This window comes from Pelodiscus sinensis, chromosome 2 (genome assembly GCF_052426305.1).
Source record: "Pelodiscus sinensis isolate ZL-2025 chromosome 2, ASM5242630v1, whole genome shotgun sequence".
In the NCBI taxonomy this organism is placed as follows: Eukaryota; Metazoa; Chordata; order Testudines; family Trionychidae; genus Pelodiscus; species Pelodiscus sinensis.
Window position 1 is genome coordinate 239,439,082 of NC_143053.1, and position 17,872 is coordinate 239,456,953.

The window sequence follows — 17,872 nt, forward strand, 5'->3', positions numbered from 1 at the left end:
GGACTCCTCGTCGCTTTTCCAGTAAAGAGAGACGTCATAAAAATAGAGAAAATCTGGAAGAATACTGAGAAAGAAAATATTCCAATTTTGTTTTCATGTCAATCTTCTAATGATGTAATGATAAAGTCTTCTATAAAGTCAAAATTAAATTGTTAATGAACAAAGAACAGCCTGAAGTCCACAGAAGCAACAAATCACTTAAGGATGCATTTAAAAGGAAACACATAAATCCTCAAAAAACAAGATAAAGATTAGTAGTTAAACCATACTGCAGAATTCATCAAAAAACCTTCAAGACAACTTAAAAAGCAGCTTTCTGATTTAATATGCTCATTAGAACAAAACTGAGCCATGTATGCAAAGCAGAATAGTAGAAGTAAGTTACAGAAATAGGACTAACATACTAGGGATGTTAGCTATTAGGTAATTGAATAGTCATGTGACAACATGCAATTTTAGCAGTTACACAACTATTTGATAGTCCCTGGAGGCGGAGCTGGCAGCCAGTGCACTCCTGACCCCACTCCCTGGGAACTCCCTGCCACTTCACGCTGCTGCCTATCAGAGGCAGCAGTGCAGGTTGGCAGGCGGAGCCAGTCCGTGAGAGGAGCCAGTTTAAAAACTGGCTCTCCTCACAGATCAGCTACCTGTCCAAGCTCTCTCCAAGCTCCCCATGAACAGAGGCTGCTCCATAGGATGCGAAGCAGCCTCTGTCCACAGGGAGCTCAGGTCCGCCTCCTGTCCCCACCCCACATTGCTGACTCTGACAGAGGCAGGAGCGTAGGTGAGGCAGGCAGAACCAGCTTATAAGCCAGCTCCCAGCACGTGTTCCTGACTGCTCCTCACTCCCACGTCTCTGTAGGAAGCAGCAAGTGGTGAGGGCAGGTGAGTCTATGGAGTTGGCATATACGGTGGACTGGCTTGAAAGCCACTCTCCATGCATAGCAGCTCCAGCCTGTCCCCCTTGCCCTCTACACTGCTGCCTCTCTATCAGAGGGAGAAGGAGCACACGGATCTGACACTCGTGGGAAGCCTACTTAAAGACAGCTCCTCACAGGCTCCACTCCCTCCTATTGCTGCCTCTGATACAGAGGTAGTGGGGGGAATGCATGCAGTAGACAAGAATAACCGATAAGCCTAGGGTTTATCAGTTAATCATATAGATGACTACACGGTGAAATTCCTATAACATACCTCTCAACTGTTTATCAAATTTCCAATATTCTCATTCTTTTCCTCTCTCTCTCCCTCCCTCCCTGAAGATGCCATTACAAAGTAACCTGAGCAAAGTTGTTTTATCTTCAGTTTTGGGGAAAGATTCTGTCGATGTAAGTTACTACACATTTTCTTTTCACTTGTCACTGAAGTCTCTCTAGAACAGAGCTTCAGCAACATAGGCTTGTCAGGCTATATACTTAGAGAGACACCATACTTTTAACATCTGACATTTGCCTTCAGTTTTAACATCTTTTTTAGTAGGCATTGCTACATTTTTCTGCTGGAAACATCCTTAAGTTACTTCCTCTTTGAAAGTAAGAATTCTGTAAAAACATGATGCCCAGAGGGAAGAGCTAGTTACTGACCTTGTAATTCTGCTTCTCTGAAAAAGTCATCTGGCAGGAATATTCACTGACCCACTTTCCACAGTTCTGATAGGTTTGTTTTAGATGGTGTTTATGTTTGAATTCCATGTCTGTTTACCATTTTAACACGATATTTTCTATACAAGAGTTTTTTGTGGATTGCCTTAATTTTTTGAAAGGAGCCTTTCCAGCTCATCACTACCATCAATTAAGGACTGTAATGTTCAAACACCGCAAATGACTATCCTCCGATTGGCATGTGGCCACCAGTGATGGTTGACTCACACCAAGCCACTGTTACTTTCTTAATGATAAAAAAAATCTTTTTAAACCAAACCTGGGCAGTTTTTACTGTGTCACAATAGGGAGCAAAAATTCAGAAGTAAGAATTCTGTACCAAATATTATCTTTAAAGGAGAGATAACAAATCTAATTGTTGTCCTTTGCAGGTTAGATAGACATCTATCAGGGATGATCTAGATCAGTGTTTCCCAATGGTGTTCTGCAGAACCCCAGGGTTCCACAAAGTGACAATAAGGGTTCCGCAAGAAAATTCCATTACAACAACATTTCATGACTTAAAATAATAATAATAATTAACATTGTGATTTTTGTTTTTAAATATGCAATTAAACTAAATGTTGATCTCATGACCTTGTTTAGCATTTATTTATTATTATCCTTCCTTATCTGTGGTCTACTTTTTCAGCTCCATACATTAGACTGTTATGAGGGGTGCCGCAAAATTCCTTCGAGTTTAAAAGGGTTCCGTGGCCAAATAAAATGGGGAAACTCTGATCTAGATGATGGTTGGTCCTGCCATAAGGGCAGGGGACTGGACTTGATGAACTCTCAAGGTCCTTTCCAAGTTTTAGTATTCTACTTGGATACTTTCCTCACCTCAAAACCACAGCTTTATTTACTGCAATATTTTACTCCTCCTCCCACCCTCATGAACTACACTTCACGGAGGAAGCAAAAAAGCTGTTCAAACACCACTGACTAGTAAAAAAGGGATTTTCAAAAGGTGGATATCAAAATGGCATTTAACTACACTACAGCATTAAGCGGAAAGAACAAAAAACCTGATCAGTCAAGCACAATACAGCCATCTGGCACTCAAGGTGAAAAACTAAGGTTCCATGCTTTGTCATCCTACAGCTCTTTGGAAGATTTTTCTTACAGAATTTGAGTGCAAGAGAAGTTTTATAATTATTCTGTGACTGTTTCCTGAATATCTGCCTCTAAGCACACTGTAGTTTCTTTGTTTTATAGAAGCCAAAGAGAGAGAGACTATCTTCCCAGTCAGAAAAGTAACTGTTCAAAGTAAGCACACTCCCACCAGCTGTAGAGGTTCAACTCAGCAGAACACAATGGAAAAAAGTGCTCCCGGCCCTGCAGTCTTTTTAATCTTCTTCTTCTTCTTTCGTATCCACAAGCAAGAGCAGTAAATGAGTAACAATGAAGAGTGTAAAGTCTTCTGATATGGCACAGCTGCTAGACAGAATACCCAGGAAAAGTTACAAGGCTCTGCATCTTCCTCCATTCACCACTACTTAGCTGTACATGCATATTAGCATGCTGGGAAGCAAAGAAGTCATCCAGGAGTCTCCACCCCACAATTCCTAGCTTCCCATGTGGAAACTGTGAGGTCCACCTGCTTTGCCTGGGTAAGAATTTGAGTGCTACAATGCAAGCAATTAAGATAAGAGAAGTATTCAAACACCTGCTTTTCAAACAGTAATATCTGCATATTAAAAATGAAAAGTACTATTCTGAGACTTCACAATAGTTGTACAACTATTCCTATGCTGCCCATATTTTAACTAGGCTCATTAATGAATTTGTTACTCATGCAATACCAAAAAAGGGGATATAATTTTATCACATGCAAACCGATTTGCAGCAAGAGGAACTAAAAAGTCTTCAGGAAGAAAAGGAATATTTTTTTTACATTGGACTAAATAATAAAACCCTCCCCATTCTTATCATCTCGCTTCCCTGTATATCAATTCTGTCTAAAGTCGTGATACACATTAAATACATATTTACAAAAGTCATCCCAATGCATCTCCTTCCTTTTTATTTATCCAGATTATATGCAAAATGTTAACTATGAAACATTATATGCAAAATGTTAACTACTAATGTTTTCCCAATCTGTTAGCAGGCTTCTGAGACTAGACCATGGGGAAAAGGGAGAAGACAAGAACATAACTTTGGTCTGCTTCACCATACTGTGTCCATGCACCCACACTTCCAGTAGAATAATAAATGGCTCCTGTAAAAACTCCTATAATGCCAGTAGACTCCCACAGCATCTCATAATGCAGCTAACCATCGGAACAGTTCATGTATTTAACCAGAAAATTCAGATATCATTTTTCATTGCAAACTCTTCTCCTGCCTTTCCCGATAAAACTACCAAGGAATGACCCTCACACCAAGCAAAATAGAGTAGAATAGACACCTATTTGTGTGAGAGAGAAAGGAGAGGTGGATAAAAACTGAAGTCTGACAAGACCAAAAATGGAGAGACATGCCAAACTGGGGAAATAAATGAGAAGATTACGGAAACTGTTCAGAGAGATAGGCACGTCTTCTTGTGCTACATCTTCCAACTGGCAAGGAGCATGATGGGGAGGTTGAGAACCTATCCATTATCATATACCTGAAAAGCAAGAATAGTCACCCTACAATAAGACAAAGCTCAAAACCCCACTACATAGACAACCAAGCAGGTAAAAATCAATTCACCTGCAAGGCTTTCTAAAGACAGTTTTAGAGGTCTTTCCCAAAGAAGTCCTCATTGTCAAAACTTAAACATTAACTTAAAATTTCAACATAAAAACCACAAATAATTCTTTTGTACTTTATACTACCATAAAATCTCTTCCACCCCACACTCCAATTTCTATTAGCCATCTTAAAATCCGTACCTTACAGAATTTTAGTATAGCATTTCTGAAGTGAAGGATTATTGCTGTATCCAAGACAATTATTTATTAGGCGTTTTTCTTTAGAAATGGAACTATACCATTTAACACACAATACATTAAAATACTAAGACAGACATGTTAGTCTCATAAGTGCACATGAATGTTAAGGAGAGGTTTTGTTCATCTCATACCTTGCTAGTAGATGCTTTGTAAGTGGTCTTCAATTTCTGTGAAAGCTGACTGGTACTATGACTGGCTGTTGAGACAAAAGTTGAAGGAAAATATTTCGACTAATAGGTTTGTTAACTAATTTGTACAATGGTATCCATTACCTTTAATTAAATTGTACATTTTATTAAGCTAAGCAGGAAAAGCAAGCTATAGAAAACCTAATATTGATTAATATTTATCTTACCTTTTGTTTTCAGTTGTCCTTTGCTCAGTTCAGCTCCATCAATGGTTTGTCCTTCAACTGCCAAGCGCTCATTGAGTGTATCAATTTCACGACGTACTAACAAGAGCAAAAAAAATTATAAATAAGCAATTAAAAGCACAATTAATATCACAAAATTCCTTAAAGTTTTAAGTATCAGAGGGGTAGCCGTGTTAGTCTGAATCTGCAAAAGCGGCAAGGAGTCCTGTGGCACATTATAGACTAACCGAAGTGTTGGAGGATAAGCTTTCATGGGCAAAGACCCACTGTTTTATGTTATGAGTAACAAGGGTAGTTTATTATAACATTATAAAAGAAGTCTGAATGTACCAAATAAATACAAAGTTTCATGATGAACTTCTTAACCCAAGATAAAGTTTGACCCAAATTCCAAGGAAATTGTGCCAGATAAGCCTTATCACTTCTGATTACGGTGTACTAGCAAATGAGACTAAATATTAAAAGAATAATATCTAATATGTATACAACCTATGCATCAAAATAACCCCACTGAAAAAAAGGAAATTCAGAAGCAAACAGAAATGTGTGGCCTCATCAGTTATTTCATCCACAATTAGCAAGTCATTTTTAGATACTATTAACTATGAAGCAGTTTTCCTTCTATATGCTAGTCATCTGAAGATAGTGCATTGCTGAAAATCAAAAATATACAAAAAGGCAACAGCATATTAAGCTAAATAAGTTAAACAAGAACACTCACTTTATTCCTAAAAGGATCTTAATTAAGATTAACTTATTTTTAAATGAAAAATTCAGTATTTGTACTATTGATCTAATATGTTTCATGCAACTATTTTCTAAACATTTACTCAATACAAAAGTAGGTATTTTTCACGTGAGTATAAAAACTATGTTCCCCACCTCTGAGACTATGTACATACAAAACTGCTCAATGTATTTTTACCATTTCTTCTCTATGCTACCCACACTCACCATTTGTACCATACGAATTTTTATAAGCAGAGATAGTAGCACTACTAACTTATTACCCAAGATCTTGTTTTCAATTGTTTATAACTTTGCCAAACTTAACTGCTTGGCTGGAGTTTTCCATGCCTGGTGTTGGCATACGGCTAAAGTTTATTAGAAAATTTCAGCTAAAATGGTACAGTTAATTCAGAGAACAAGGTCAGGGGAAAAATATGTTTTGTCCAAGTTCAAGTCTGAAAAATCTCTCACAAGCTCTTAAACCCCCTGGTTATTGACAACATGGCCTTTGTGCCAGGGATGTACAGTTCGCTGTAAATTCATCAACATCTGGCAAAAGTAAAGGCATTTGAAAAAAAAAATCTGCGAGTTTGCACATAATAGAAACCTTGACACGAGCCGCTCAATTCCTTGAAAATTCCATCTACAATGGGATAGTCTCCAGCCTAAAACTGAACAGGACTTCCCACGAAACGATAGCTCTGGGTTGCTGTGGTCTGTGTACCTAAACTGCAGCACCTAAACTGTAGAGGCACCTAAACTGAGTTTGGAGACACTCTCTCCCTGTGCTCTCAATGATCACTCTGTTAGGCTCAAGCAGCATAAAAGAGGAAGATAGTTGATTTGAATGTAGAGGGGGACAAAGCAGACCTGTTGTTTCAGTAAAATTGATGCTGGGAGCTAAAGAGAGAGAGACAAAGAGAGTGTGAGTGTAAAAGACACTGTGCAAGAGAAACTGACACAGACTGACTGCATGCTGCAGTGTATATGGGACAGTGTGGCCAGACTAGGTGTGTGTGACAGTGACAAAGACTGTGTGTGCTGGCTGCTGTTGAGTAAGTTTCTGAGAGAAGCCAAGCACTGGTTCTTCAAGGGAAATCTGTCCTACTCTGCCTCCCCGTGCCCTGCTGTGCACTCTTGAATCCGCTGTATGTCTCCTGCTGAATCCCTGCTGTGCAGAAACACACCCGATTTCAGCACTCCACTCTCTCCTCCATTCTGCCCTTCTTCCCCCACTCTACATAGCTAACAGGAGACTTCTGGGAGCAGCTCTGTTACAGAGTGGAGAAAGGTTGGAGGAAGTATGCACTCTCTCCTAATCAGCTGAGTGGGCTGAAGAAAAAATGCTTGGCAGGCCGGGTCTGGGCCCTGAGCCAGATTTTGCCCAGCCCTCTTATAGGCTACATCTAGACTGCAAGCCTCTTCTTTCGAAAAAGTGAGCCGCTTTTTCGAAAGAGCACCCAGGCAGTCTGGATGCTCTGTTTCAAAAAAGCCCTGTTTGCATTCAAGAATGCCTTTTTTCGAAAGAACACTTTCGAAAAAAGGCGTTATTCCTCATGAAATGAGGATTACCGCCATCGAAAGAAAAGCCACATTCTTTCTATTTAATTTCGAAAGAATGTGGCTGTAGTCTAGACGCAGGTGAAGTTTTTTCGAAAAAAGGCTACTTTTTTCGAAAAAACCCTGCAGTTTAGACACAGCCATAGAGGATGGCCATCTACTGTTGCTACCAGTTACTCCAAATTAAAAAGGTTCTAAAGGTTCTCAATCTTGCAGATGAAGGATATGGGTGTCTACTAGAGATGTGAAAGGTTAACCAGTAAGCATCACCCTAAGCAGGTGGGGGCTGGAGCAGCTCCCCATCTGCAGGAGGCTGCTCCAGACCCACAGGGTGAACACTGTGGATCTGCAGCAGCCCCTGTCTGCTCTCACCTGCAGCAGCCCGTCTACTCTCTCTGCAGAAGCCCCTGTCTGCGGAGAGTGCACAACAGCCCCAGCATGGGGCTAGGGACAGGAGCCACTCCAGTCCACTTGGGATCCCACTTAGATGGTTAACCGGTTAAATGTTAGGCCAACCTAACATTTAACAGGTTAACTGATTAACCAGGACTTTATATCCCCACCGATGATTGGCAATCGCTCATTGCTGAGTATGATCATCTTACATGGGAGTTATCAGCTACCTGAAGGTTTACAAGGCCGATCCTTGAACCACAAGGATTACGAGGAGGACAAATATTTCCGGGTACAGCAGGAGGGTGATGACCACAACTAGGAGGCAGTCTCTCTCTTGCATCTCTTCTCCTCCTCAGTTTATCAGCAGGCAAATTTAAAATGCAAAGAGCCATTGCATAGGACTTGTCTACATTTTGAGAAATGCTTGGCGAATGTTTCCCATATGTCAACGTCAATGTTGCACTTCTATAAGATATCCTTTAGCATCTCCTTATAACTCTTCCGTTGTTCTCCCACCTTACAGTATCCTTCTTTCAGCTGAGAAAACAAGACCTGTTCTAGGAGGCGATGGTCTGGCATCCGAACAATGTGACCAGTCCAGTGAAGTTGCTGACAGATGATCATTGCCTCAATACTAGTGGTCTTTACTTCTTCCAGAAGACTAACGTTAGTGCACTTGTCTTCCCAGTTGATCTTAAAGAATCTTGCAGAGGCAGTGTTGGTGATACCTCTCAAGGAATTTCAAGTGATGTCTGTAGGTTGTCCAGGTTTCAGACCCATACAATAGTGTTAGGAGAATGACACCTTGATAGACAAGAAGTTTGGTGTCTGTTCAAATGTCATGATCTTCAAAAATCCTGTGCTATAAATGAGCAAAGGCTGCACTGGCACAGATCAGACAATGTTGGATTCCAACATCAATATCTGCCTTGGATGCAAGAAACCTTACAAGGTAGAGAAAATGATCGACATTCTCCAGTGCCTCTCTGTTGACTTTAATAGATGAGTACAGTACCTCATCTGAAGAGGACTGATGGAGCACTTTGCTCTTCTTTATGTTAAGGGTGAGATCAAGACATACATAAGCATCAGCAAAAACATTCAAAAGAAGATCTCTCAGAATAGGCAAAAAATGCATTGTCATCAGCAGGGCTCGCTAAGCTGCGGCGAGCCCCACTCGCCAGCCATGCAGTTCAGCAAGCTGTGCATGTGCAGACCGCGCTGTGCGGCTGTGCCGGCTTGTAATCTACTCACCACAGCCGAGTAGATTGCATTAATTGTCGAGCCCTGATCATCAGCATACTGAAGTTTACTCTTAGCTTTCAGCCTGCTGAGCCTAAATATCTTTCTATTCTGTAGATGATTTCAGCACCAGCTAGGAGCTTCCCAGCAATTAGGCAAAAAATGAAAGCAATAAAGACTGCCAACACAGTTGGGGCAATGATATAGCGCTGTTTGTCTTCTGTTTATACTTTGAAAGATTCACTCTGGGAGCCAGTGCTGCTCAGAACAGTCACTTTCATGTTGTCAAAACAACTTTAGGACATTAATGTATTTCATCAGGACATCCAACCTTTGAAAGTACAGCCCAAAGGACACAGCAAATCACGGAGTCAAAGGCTTTAGTTAGATCAATAAAAAACATGTCAGTGGTCGGTTTTGCTCCAGACCACTTTTCTTGCAGCTGCCATTCAATGAAGATCATATCTGCAGTTCCGTGACATGATTGGAAGCCCCCCTCTGTGACTCTGGTAAAACTTCTTCTGCAGGGGCAGAAGATGGGTTGCAAGGACCATGCCAGAACTTTATCGTGGTATCTCTCTTCTTGCTGCTGTAGGCAGTTTCCACAGTCCGCTTAGAACATAAAAACAGACATACTGGGTCAGACTACAGATCCATCTAGTCCAGTATCCTGACTGCCGACAGTAGCCAATGTCAGATGTCCCAGAGGGAGTGAACAGAACAAGGAATCATCACATGATCCCTCTCCTGTCATCCATTACCAGTCTCTGACAGATGCTAGGAACACCATTCCTACCTATCCTGGCTAATAGCCATTGATGGACCTAACCTCCATGAATTTCTATAGTTCTTTTTTCAACCTTGTTAAATTCCTGGACTTGACAACCTCCTCTGGCAAGGAGTTCCACAGGCTGGCCGTGTGATATGTGAAGAAAAAATTCCTTTTGTTTATTTTAAGCCTGCTACCTATTAATTTAATTTGGTGATCCCTAGTTCTTATGTTATGGGAACAAGTAAGTAACTTTTCCTTTTTTACATCTTCCACACTAGTCATATTTTATAGACCTCTATCATCTCCCCCTTAGTTTCCTCTTTTCTAAGATGAAACCTCCCAGTCTTTTTAATCTCTCTTCATATGAGACTTGTTCCAAAAAGCCCTAATCATTTTTGTTGCCCCTTTCTGAACCTTTTTCAATGCTAATATATATTTATAGAGATGAGGTGACCACATCTGTACACAGTATTCAAGATGTGGGTGTAGCATGGTTTTATATAGAGACAATAAGATATATTTTTACATCCCTAGGAGACACTAGCTTTCCTTTTATTCAAAACCATTCTTCAATATGGTGGCTAATGAGCACCCTGGTGCCAGAGTTCTACATTTCAGGACAAGCCACAAAACTAGTCCTAGCCCTGTGGAAAAGATCCCAAAGCACTTTTTCAGAGAAGGGGCAGACTCCAATTTAGGCATATGTTTCCAAAGCATTCGGAGCTCTTTATAAAACCTTCACAATGAAACATACTAAATAGGGGTATCTAACTTTCTAGCATACAAAGTATTTTACAATAAAAACCCTACATATAATCTAATTCCACATAATTTTTCCCCAAGTTATACAAAAACCATACTCACATTCCAAATTTTCAATATAAAGGTTCTCAAACTCTCGCTCTATTTGTCCAAAAAGTTCCAAAAGTGTATTTCGAACAGATGAAGGAAGTTTAGTATCCTAGAAGGGAGAAAAATGTGAACACTGGTACCAAGTTTTAAAGTTTACTTTTTAAAAAAGTAATCAGCAGTTAATTCTGTAAATCCTGAAGTTATGATAGAATATTGAAATTGGACTGCTGAGGAGAAAATACATTTATTTTTGTAAAGAAAATAATTTCTAAACCCTAGTTTGTTCACAGAGCAGCAAGCTTGGAATGCAAAAGAATTATCAAGTCTAACATTTAATTTTTTTTACTGTAGCATGACTACATTTTCACTTAGTCTGATGCTGAAGTGTAAGACAAAATATGGTACTTCACTGTGATGTCCTGAGATTTTTAACTGGTATTTAATTGCTTAATGAAATCTATTTAATACCTCTAAAGCTCAATAACTTACATCACAGATTTAAACTTTTTATTACATTTTTAACAGAGCAAGTCACCAGATGTGAACAAAAAAAGTAAAAAATAAATTTACTTAGTGAAAAGTCACTTTGTGATCAAGATTGAAACTCCAAAATTTCTTGAAATCACAAACTGCTGTCAACTTGCACCCCCAGGACTGCATGATTTTTTAATTTAAATTCTAAAGGAAAGTTTGCCTCCACACTGATACTGAGGTAGCAGCATGGGAGAGGAAGGAAGGCATGAACACCAGCTCCCACGGAGCCACTTGCACCCCACACACTCATGCTGATATCTTTAATACAGAAGCATTAGCATGGGGAGGAGGTAGCACAGGCAGGAATGGTGCTCGTGGGAAGCTGCCTTAAAAGCGTGTAAATGTGCAACCGCTGAAAATGTTAGAAATTTTATGTTTACAAAAATAATCATATTTCAACATTTCTACTTTCCACACCACCCCAAATAATGCAGTATTATGAAAGCTAGAAATTAAATAGAAGAGAAAGGTGTTTCTTTTCCCTGTTCAATATTATCTCTCATGGTGAACTGAAAGAAAGGGGACAGGAGTATAGCGAAGATTGCATCTGATGTTCCTGCACCAGCCCAAACATAATGTAACTGAAAATCAGACTCCAATTTCATCTCCTTTCTACAGCCTTCGTTATCACCAGACTCCTAATTATCCAAGTTTTCAACTTATAGATTCATGCTTCGTCCCATACTTACAACCTGTAAGCAAGGTGCATGTAATTTCCTGACAACATCTCAAATCATTCATACCTCCATGGCTAAAATTATTGCTTCCTACACTAACTTATGACAACCTCTTCTTGTCCTGCTCAAGTTTATTCAAAAATGCCATAATTAAAATATTTAATGGCTAACATCATTCTCTCTGAAGTCTTCAACTAGCCTCCTTTCAGCTTCAACATCAAATTTTCCTCATTCTTGGTTTCAAGATTTTTCACAACTATTCCCCGTCTACCTCTCTGCTCATTGCTTCCTCCTCTTCCTCTCATCTTCACTCTTTCAAACCTCCTATTCCACTTCCCCTTTTGTATTCTTCTGTGGCACTACCTTAATGCCGTCTCAACTCTCTTCATTCAAACCCTATTTACAAGGGAGGGAAGGGGACTACCAATTTTTTCCACAAAAAAAAAAAAAAAAAAAAAAAAAATCTACCCATGTTAGCCATCATAGGAAATTGTTCTCTCATCTTCCACCATAAACAGAAGTCTTACAAGTGAGAGTGGCACTAAAACCTACGTGCAGCTTCTGAGACCTAAGGGAGATGTTTTAATTTTCAGAAAAAGCTTTTTAACCTAGTTATCTTGAGTCTTTAGTTAAACAGATTTCAACAAACAACTCAAAGATATAAACAATCTGACTAAACTTCCCCATGGGAAAAAGGAAACTATAGGACCAATTTCAAATCTCTTAAATCAATCTCAGCAGTTCTCCCATTCTCCAGTAGAAAAGAAAACTAAGAACACATATCTGTAATGTAAAACACAACCAAAAAAACACTTGAGTTGTTTTTTACAAATAAGTAATAATGGATGCATTTTCATATTGTTTTGCCTACAAAGGACAAATATAAAACCTGCTGAATTAAATGAATCTCTTATTTTCTGCTAGAGGGCAATTTATATTGTTTTTTTCCTGTGTAATTTTTTAAAGTTAAAAGTGTGTGTGTTATATTAGAGCTTAAGATATTTCTAGTTTATGAAGGAGACATACATTAAAAGTACAAAAATGAATTAAAAAAGGTGGATTTTACTGGCCTACGATATGTTTATTAGTAAAACAGGAGGCACTCTCCATCTGTAATAAACAAAGTGACAAATTAAATACATATGAAACAGAATGGGTTGCTAAACTTCTTCAAAAAACATCCACTTTGAACAGTTTGCTATTTTGGCCATCCATCATCCATCTCCTCTCTCCTTTCACCCGATTCCTTCCCTACAGATCAACAAGGCTCTTCTCTTGTGGTGAAAGCATAGGATAGGGACTAGGGAATGTTACATTTTGATTAATCAGCTAATCAATTCCATCAACTACTTGATTAGCCGATAAGGGGGAGCCATGCCTCAGCCTTTTAAATATAGTAAGAGCTGCCCATAAGGGTCTTATTACATTTTAAAGGCAGAAGAGCAGAGGGGAAAAGCAGCGCTTCAGCCTTTGAAATGTAGCAAGAGCCCTGCAAGGGTTCTAGTACATTTCAAAAGCAGAAGCACAGCAATCGGAACTGGCACAAGAGGGGAGTACTTCAGTCCCCGTTTGTGCCGTTTCCCCATCGTGCCTCTGCCTCCCCTGCCTCCTACGGAGAAATGCTGGGGGGAACCGCTTTTAAGGCAGCTCTGGGCAGCACCGGCTCCTCCTCCCCACCCCATCTTAGTGCTTCTCTCTGATAGCAGCAGCAAGGAGAGGAAGTGACTAGTCAAGTCACTACTTGACTATCCAATAAGCTTATCAGATAGTCAACTAGTTGCTTACATCCCTAATGGGGACTTAAGTGATCTAGGTTCAATTCTAAGCTCTATCACAAAACTCCTTTATTGGCCTTGGGCTAGTCTCGTTTTACTGGCCCATCTGTAGTATGGGATACATACTACTTTTCCCCAACACTTTGCCTTATATATTTAGAGAATAATCTCTTAAGAAGAAATTTGCTCACACTCTTTAAGCAATGGGATTTCTCGGTGCTGCTCACAACACAAATAGTTTGGGGTATGTCTACACTACCACCCTAGTTCGAACTAGGGTGGCTAATGTAGACATTTGAAGTTGCAAATGAAGACCGGGATTTAAATATCCCGGGCTTCATTTGCATCTTGCCGGACACCGCCATTTTTAAATCCCCGTTAGTGCAGACTCCGTGCCCGCGGATACATGCGGCACGGAGTTGGTAGTTAGAATTAGACTTTCTAATTCGAACTACTGTTACTCCTCATTCCACGGTAGTTCGAATTAGAAAGCTTAATTAGATCTACCTACTCCGTGCCGCGTGTAGCCGCGGGCACGGAGTCTGCATTAACGGGGATTTAAAAATGGCGGCGCCCGGCAAGATGCAAATGAAGCCCGGGATATTTAAATCTCGGGCTTCATTTGCAACTTCGAATGCGTACACTAACCACCCTTGTTCGAACTAGGGTGGTAGTGTAGACATACCCTCAGTTATCAAGCCCTTTGGTTACCTTGATGAGCGGATGGTGACTAAAACAGAAAAAAGTAGGCAATGAATCAAAAGGATTTAGCTTCTTTAAAAGATACACTGAGAACATTAACTAACTTCCAGATTCATATGTTTTAATTTGCAAACTTCAGAATGGGATTAATCACAAAATACTTTATTAAAAAAAAGTGAAAAGGCAAAATCCAAATTTTTAAATTTCAAGCCTCTGCCTCCATTTTCTAGTTTAAGCAACTACAAAAAAGCACATTGTGGAGAACATGTCAGCTACAAGAAGATCAGGGCCAGGCAACTAAAGCAAATGAGCGAAGTCTCAACTGATGTTGTAAAGCCAACAATAAAATAGAGACATTCTAAATTTAGGTCAGGAGATACCTACCAAGAAAAAGGGCACTACCAACAAGCTCTACTGTCTATTGCTTCAAAGGCTGTTAAGGAGAAAATCTTTCATCTGAGTGCTTAGGCAGAGGATAAAAGGCTCCTCCAGAGCAACAGTCGCTGACTTCACTTGGCGGGGAAGTGAATGCAATCAGGAAGTGAAGTCACTAGGAGAACAAGTTTTTTTTTTTTACCATCTCTTGGTAAAAAAAGACATTCTTGAAATGTCAAAACTGCTTTGATAAGCTATATAATTAACAATTATAACAATATTAGAAACGGAAGTTAATGTGATTTCCTTCTTCTAACCCACAACCACAAAAATTTTGTTAGGAATCACTGCCTTAAGTAAAACAATTATGTGTAAATGAAATCGTTAACTCTCTGTTGGCTGAGTAGCAATATATATCCAATGACAAGTTTCAACAGAAAACCAAAAGAATGTTCTAGTAATTACTCAGTGTCCATGCTCTAGCACTATGGTGCTCAACCTTTTTTCATTTACCACCCCCAGAGCTAGGAAAATGTTTGCTGAAAAAAAAAAAAAAAAAGTAAAGCGCCAGTCCGCAGCCGTGCCACTTCCCCCACCCCCGCCACATGTATGCCGAGCTGGGAAAAGAAAATGCCAGCCGCTGCAACCCTCCAGGAAGATAACTGCGACCTCCCAAGGGGGTTGCGATCCACGGGTTGCACACCATTGCTCTAGCTCACAGAACCACTTACATGAAAGACTAAATTAAAGCACATGAGCAATTAAACTTGTATTACAGGTTTCTCTATGAACTAACCGTGGATCTAGGATTGCCAGGTGTCCGGTATTCTACCGGACAGTCCAGTTTTTGCGCCCTCTGTCCGGTAAAAAAATTCAGAAAATACCAGACATGTGCAATGTCCAGTATTTTCTGTTCTTCCGTCTAGGCGCCGGACGGAAGCCTGGCGGGGGTGGGGGAAGTGGCTGGGACTCCACAGGCTGGGAGTCTATGGTTGCGTGCGGAAGCTAGGCAGGGGAAGTGGCTGGGAAGCGGGGGCGCAATCACCACTGGGAGCCCTCAGCTGATTGCGCCTGAAGAGAAGTGACTGATGAACAGAATATATTGAGTGCTAATTCAGTAAGAAGTGAAGTTTGTGGGTTTTTTAATATACCTTTTACTTGTTTGGAAGTCAAAGAAGAGTTTTTGAAAAATAAGAAATTGATAAAAGCTGCACAATATAATGCAAATATATGATGTAGACTGTTGATTGTATATAATAAAGTTAAGTATTAAAGAAAGGATGTGTGTTCGGTGAGGGTGGGGTGTTTTTTTTTCCCCCCCTTGACAAATTTTTAGCCCATGTGTTCGGTATTTATTGGGAGACCATCTGGCAACCCTACGTGGATCAACTGTTCGGTCTGAACTGAGTTTTCTGCATAAAGGCGAGATTTAGCATCATTATATATGGAGAATACAAGGGATCCTTGCATAAAGTTACAGCCCTTACTCTGTGGGCACAGAACTAATTGCAGAATTTACAAATAAATGAATTGGTCTCAAAGGTAATTAAAAATGGGGCCTTAGAGAAATTTAGCATGGGATGTCAAATGTTCTCACTCTTCCAAACATAGAAAAATCTTTCAACTTTTCAAAGCTCTCCCAAGATGGCCACCTACTTTTCAGTTTTCAATGGAATCAAAGCCAAATACTACCCTTACAAAGATGGTTGCTCAAACTAACCACCATGGGCAGTAAAAAGGAATAAAGCTGGTGTACGCTGGCAATGCCTGATATCTGAGCACAGCCATGGCCAGCCCTACCAATATTGCAGAGGCAAAAATCTCTGATGATCAAACACCTAGAATGTAATCAACATGAGCAAGCACTTGAACAGCAAATGGGCACTAATTCTAAACATTTTTCTCCAAAATAACTGCCTATTGAATCTAGAGAGGAAGACAGGGAAGCAGGGCTAACTGGTGATGAAGGAGAAGGGCAGCAGAAGGAGAAAGCAGGATGTATACTGCAACTGCTTTGTGCAGCTTTGGTGTTGCTAAACTGCTGTAAATCCAGAGGGCGGGGGGGGGCCGGGAAGCAGAGCTGGGGGAGGGGGATCGGGAGCCGCAGGGCTGGACCGGAGGAGAGGGGGGCCCGGAGGAAGGGGGGCAGGAAGCAGACCTGGCGGGGGGGTGCAGCCACTTGCCACAGACTGAGTGCTTCTGCATGCAACCAGAGGCTCCCAGCTGGAAAGTGGGACCGTGATTGGCGCTGGGAGCCTCTGGTCGCATGCAGAAGCCGGGCGCGGGGAGTAGCTGGGAGTCCCAGCTCCTGCTCCGCCTCACCCCGCCTGGCTTTTGCGTGCGACCACAGGGCTCCCAGCGCCAATCGCGGCCCCGCCTCCCAGGCACTCCCTCACCCCTGCCAGGCTTCTGTCCGGCGCCCAGCCGGGAATTCAGAAAATACCAGACATTGCATATGTCCGGAATTTTCTGAATTTTTCTACCAGACAGACGGTGCGAAAACAGGACACCTGGCAACCCTAGTCACAACCCCTTCTTGCCCAAGGTCACAATCCAAACTTCTGCATCCTAGTTCCCCAACCCAGGTGACAACTGCCTCCTTCACCCAAACTCCCCTTCAGATCCCACGCCATCTCCTGCATCCCAGTCCCTTACTGCAAGCTCCCTTCTGCACCCAACCTCAATCCCAGACCCCACACCTCTTCCACTGATATGGAAGAATGCAGCTCTTGACTCTTTCCAAACTCTTGGAGTGGCCCCACCACATCAAAAATTATTACTCACCCCTGCTCTAGATGCTTTGTGCTGCTCCCAAGTGTTGGAGAGGATTCAAAGCAAGCAAGTGAATCTAACCCTAACAAATTATTTGCAATAGCTGGAATGACTGGTATGTAGTCTCACGAGGTACTTTGTAGGATCTTGTTTAATGTTTGTGTATGGAATTATTAAAAACAAAAAAAGAGATCCTAGATTAAACTATATTAAAATGAATTTCAGACTGGAAACGTGTATCAGTGATTTAGGGTCACATACCACACAAATGTTTATTGAATTTATAATACTGCTTTTTAATTGAAAATCAGAGATAGGGGTTGAATACAACAGAAAAATTGAAATATGCCAAGGCATGGATGTGCAGTTACAACCCCTGAGAAATCTCAACTCTACCCCATAGAGGAGAGAAAAAAAGTCTAGTATGCCTTTAAATCAGTTTAATCTAATCTAAAACCACAAAAACAAAAATGCTTTAGTCATAATCCTGTGCTTTTGGTATAGTCTGACTACAGTTCTTCCTTTAAATTT

General features: G+C 40.7%; 1 protein-coding gene across 2 annotated transcripts in view; it reads right to left on the minus strand.

Moving 5' to 3' along the window:
* The window catches only part of WDR37 (WD repeat domain 37), a 93,569-nt gene that overhangs the window by 58,611 nt on the left and 17,086 nt on the right, over positions 1–17,872 (minus strand). For both annotated transcript variants that reach the window (XM_006111891.5, XM_006111890.5), the window contains 3 exons: positions 10,519–10,615; positions 4,938–5,033; positions 4,714–4,778 (listed from right to left, as the gene is read on the minus strand). In XM_006111891.5, the coding sequence (XP_006111953.1) occupies positions 4,714–4,778; positions 4,938–5,033; positions 10,519–10,615 (258 nt within the window). The remainder of the gene's footprint in view (positions 1–4,713; positions 4,779–4,937; positions 5,034–10,518; positions 10,616–17,872) is intronic.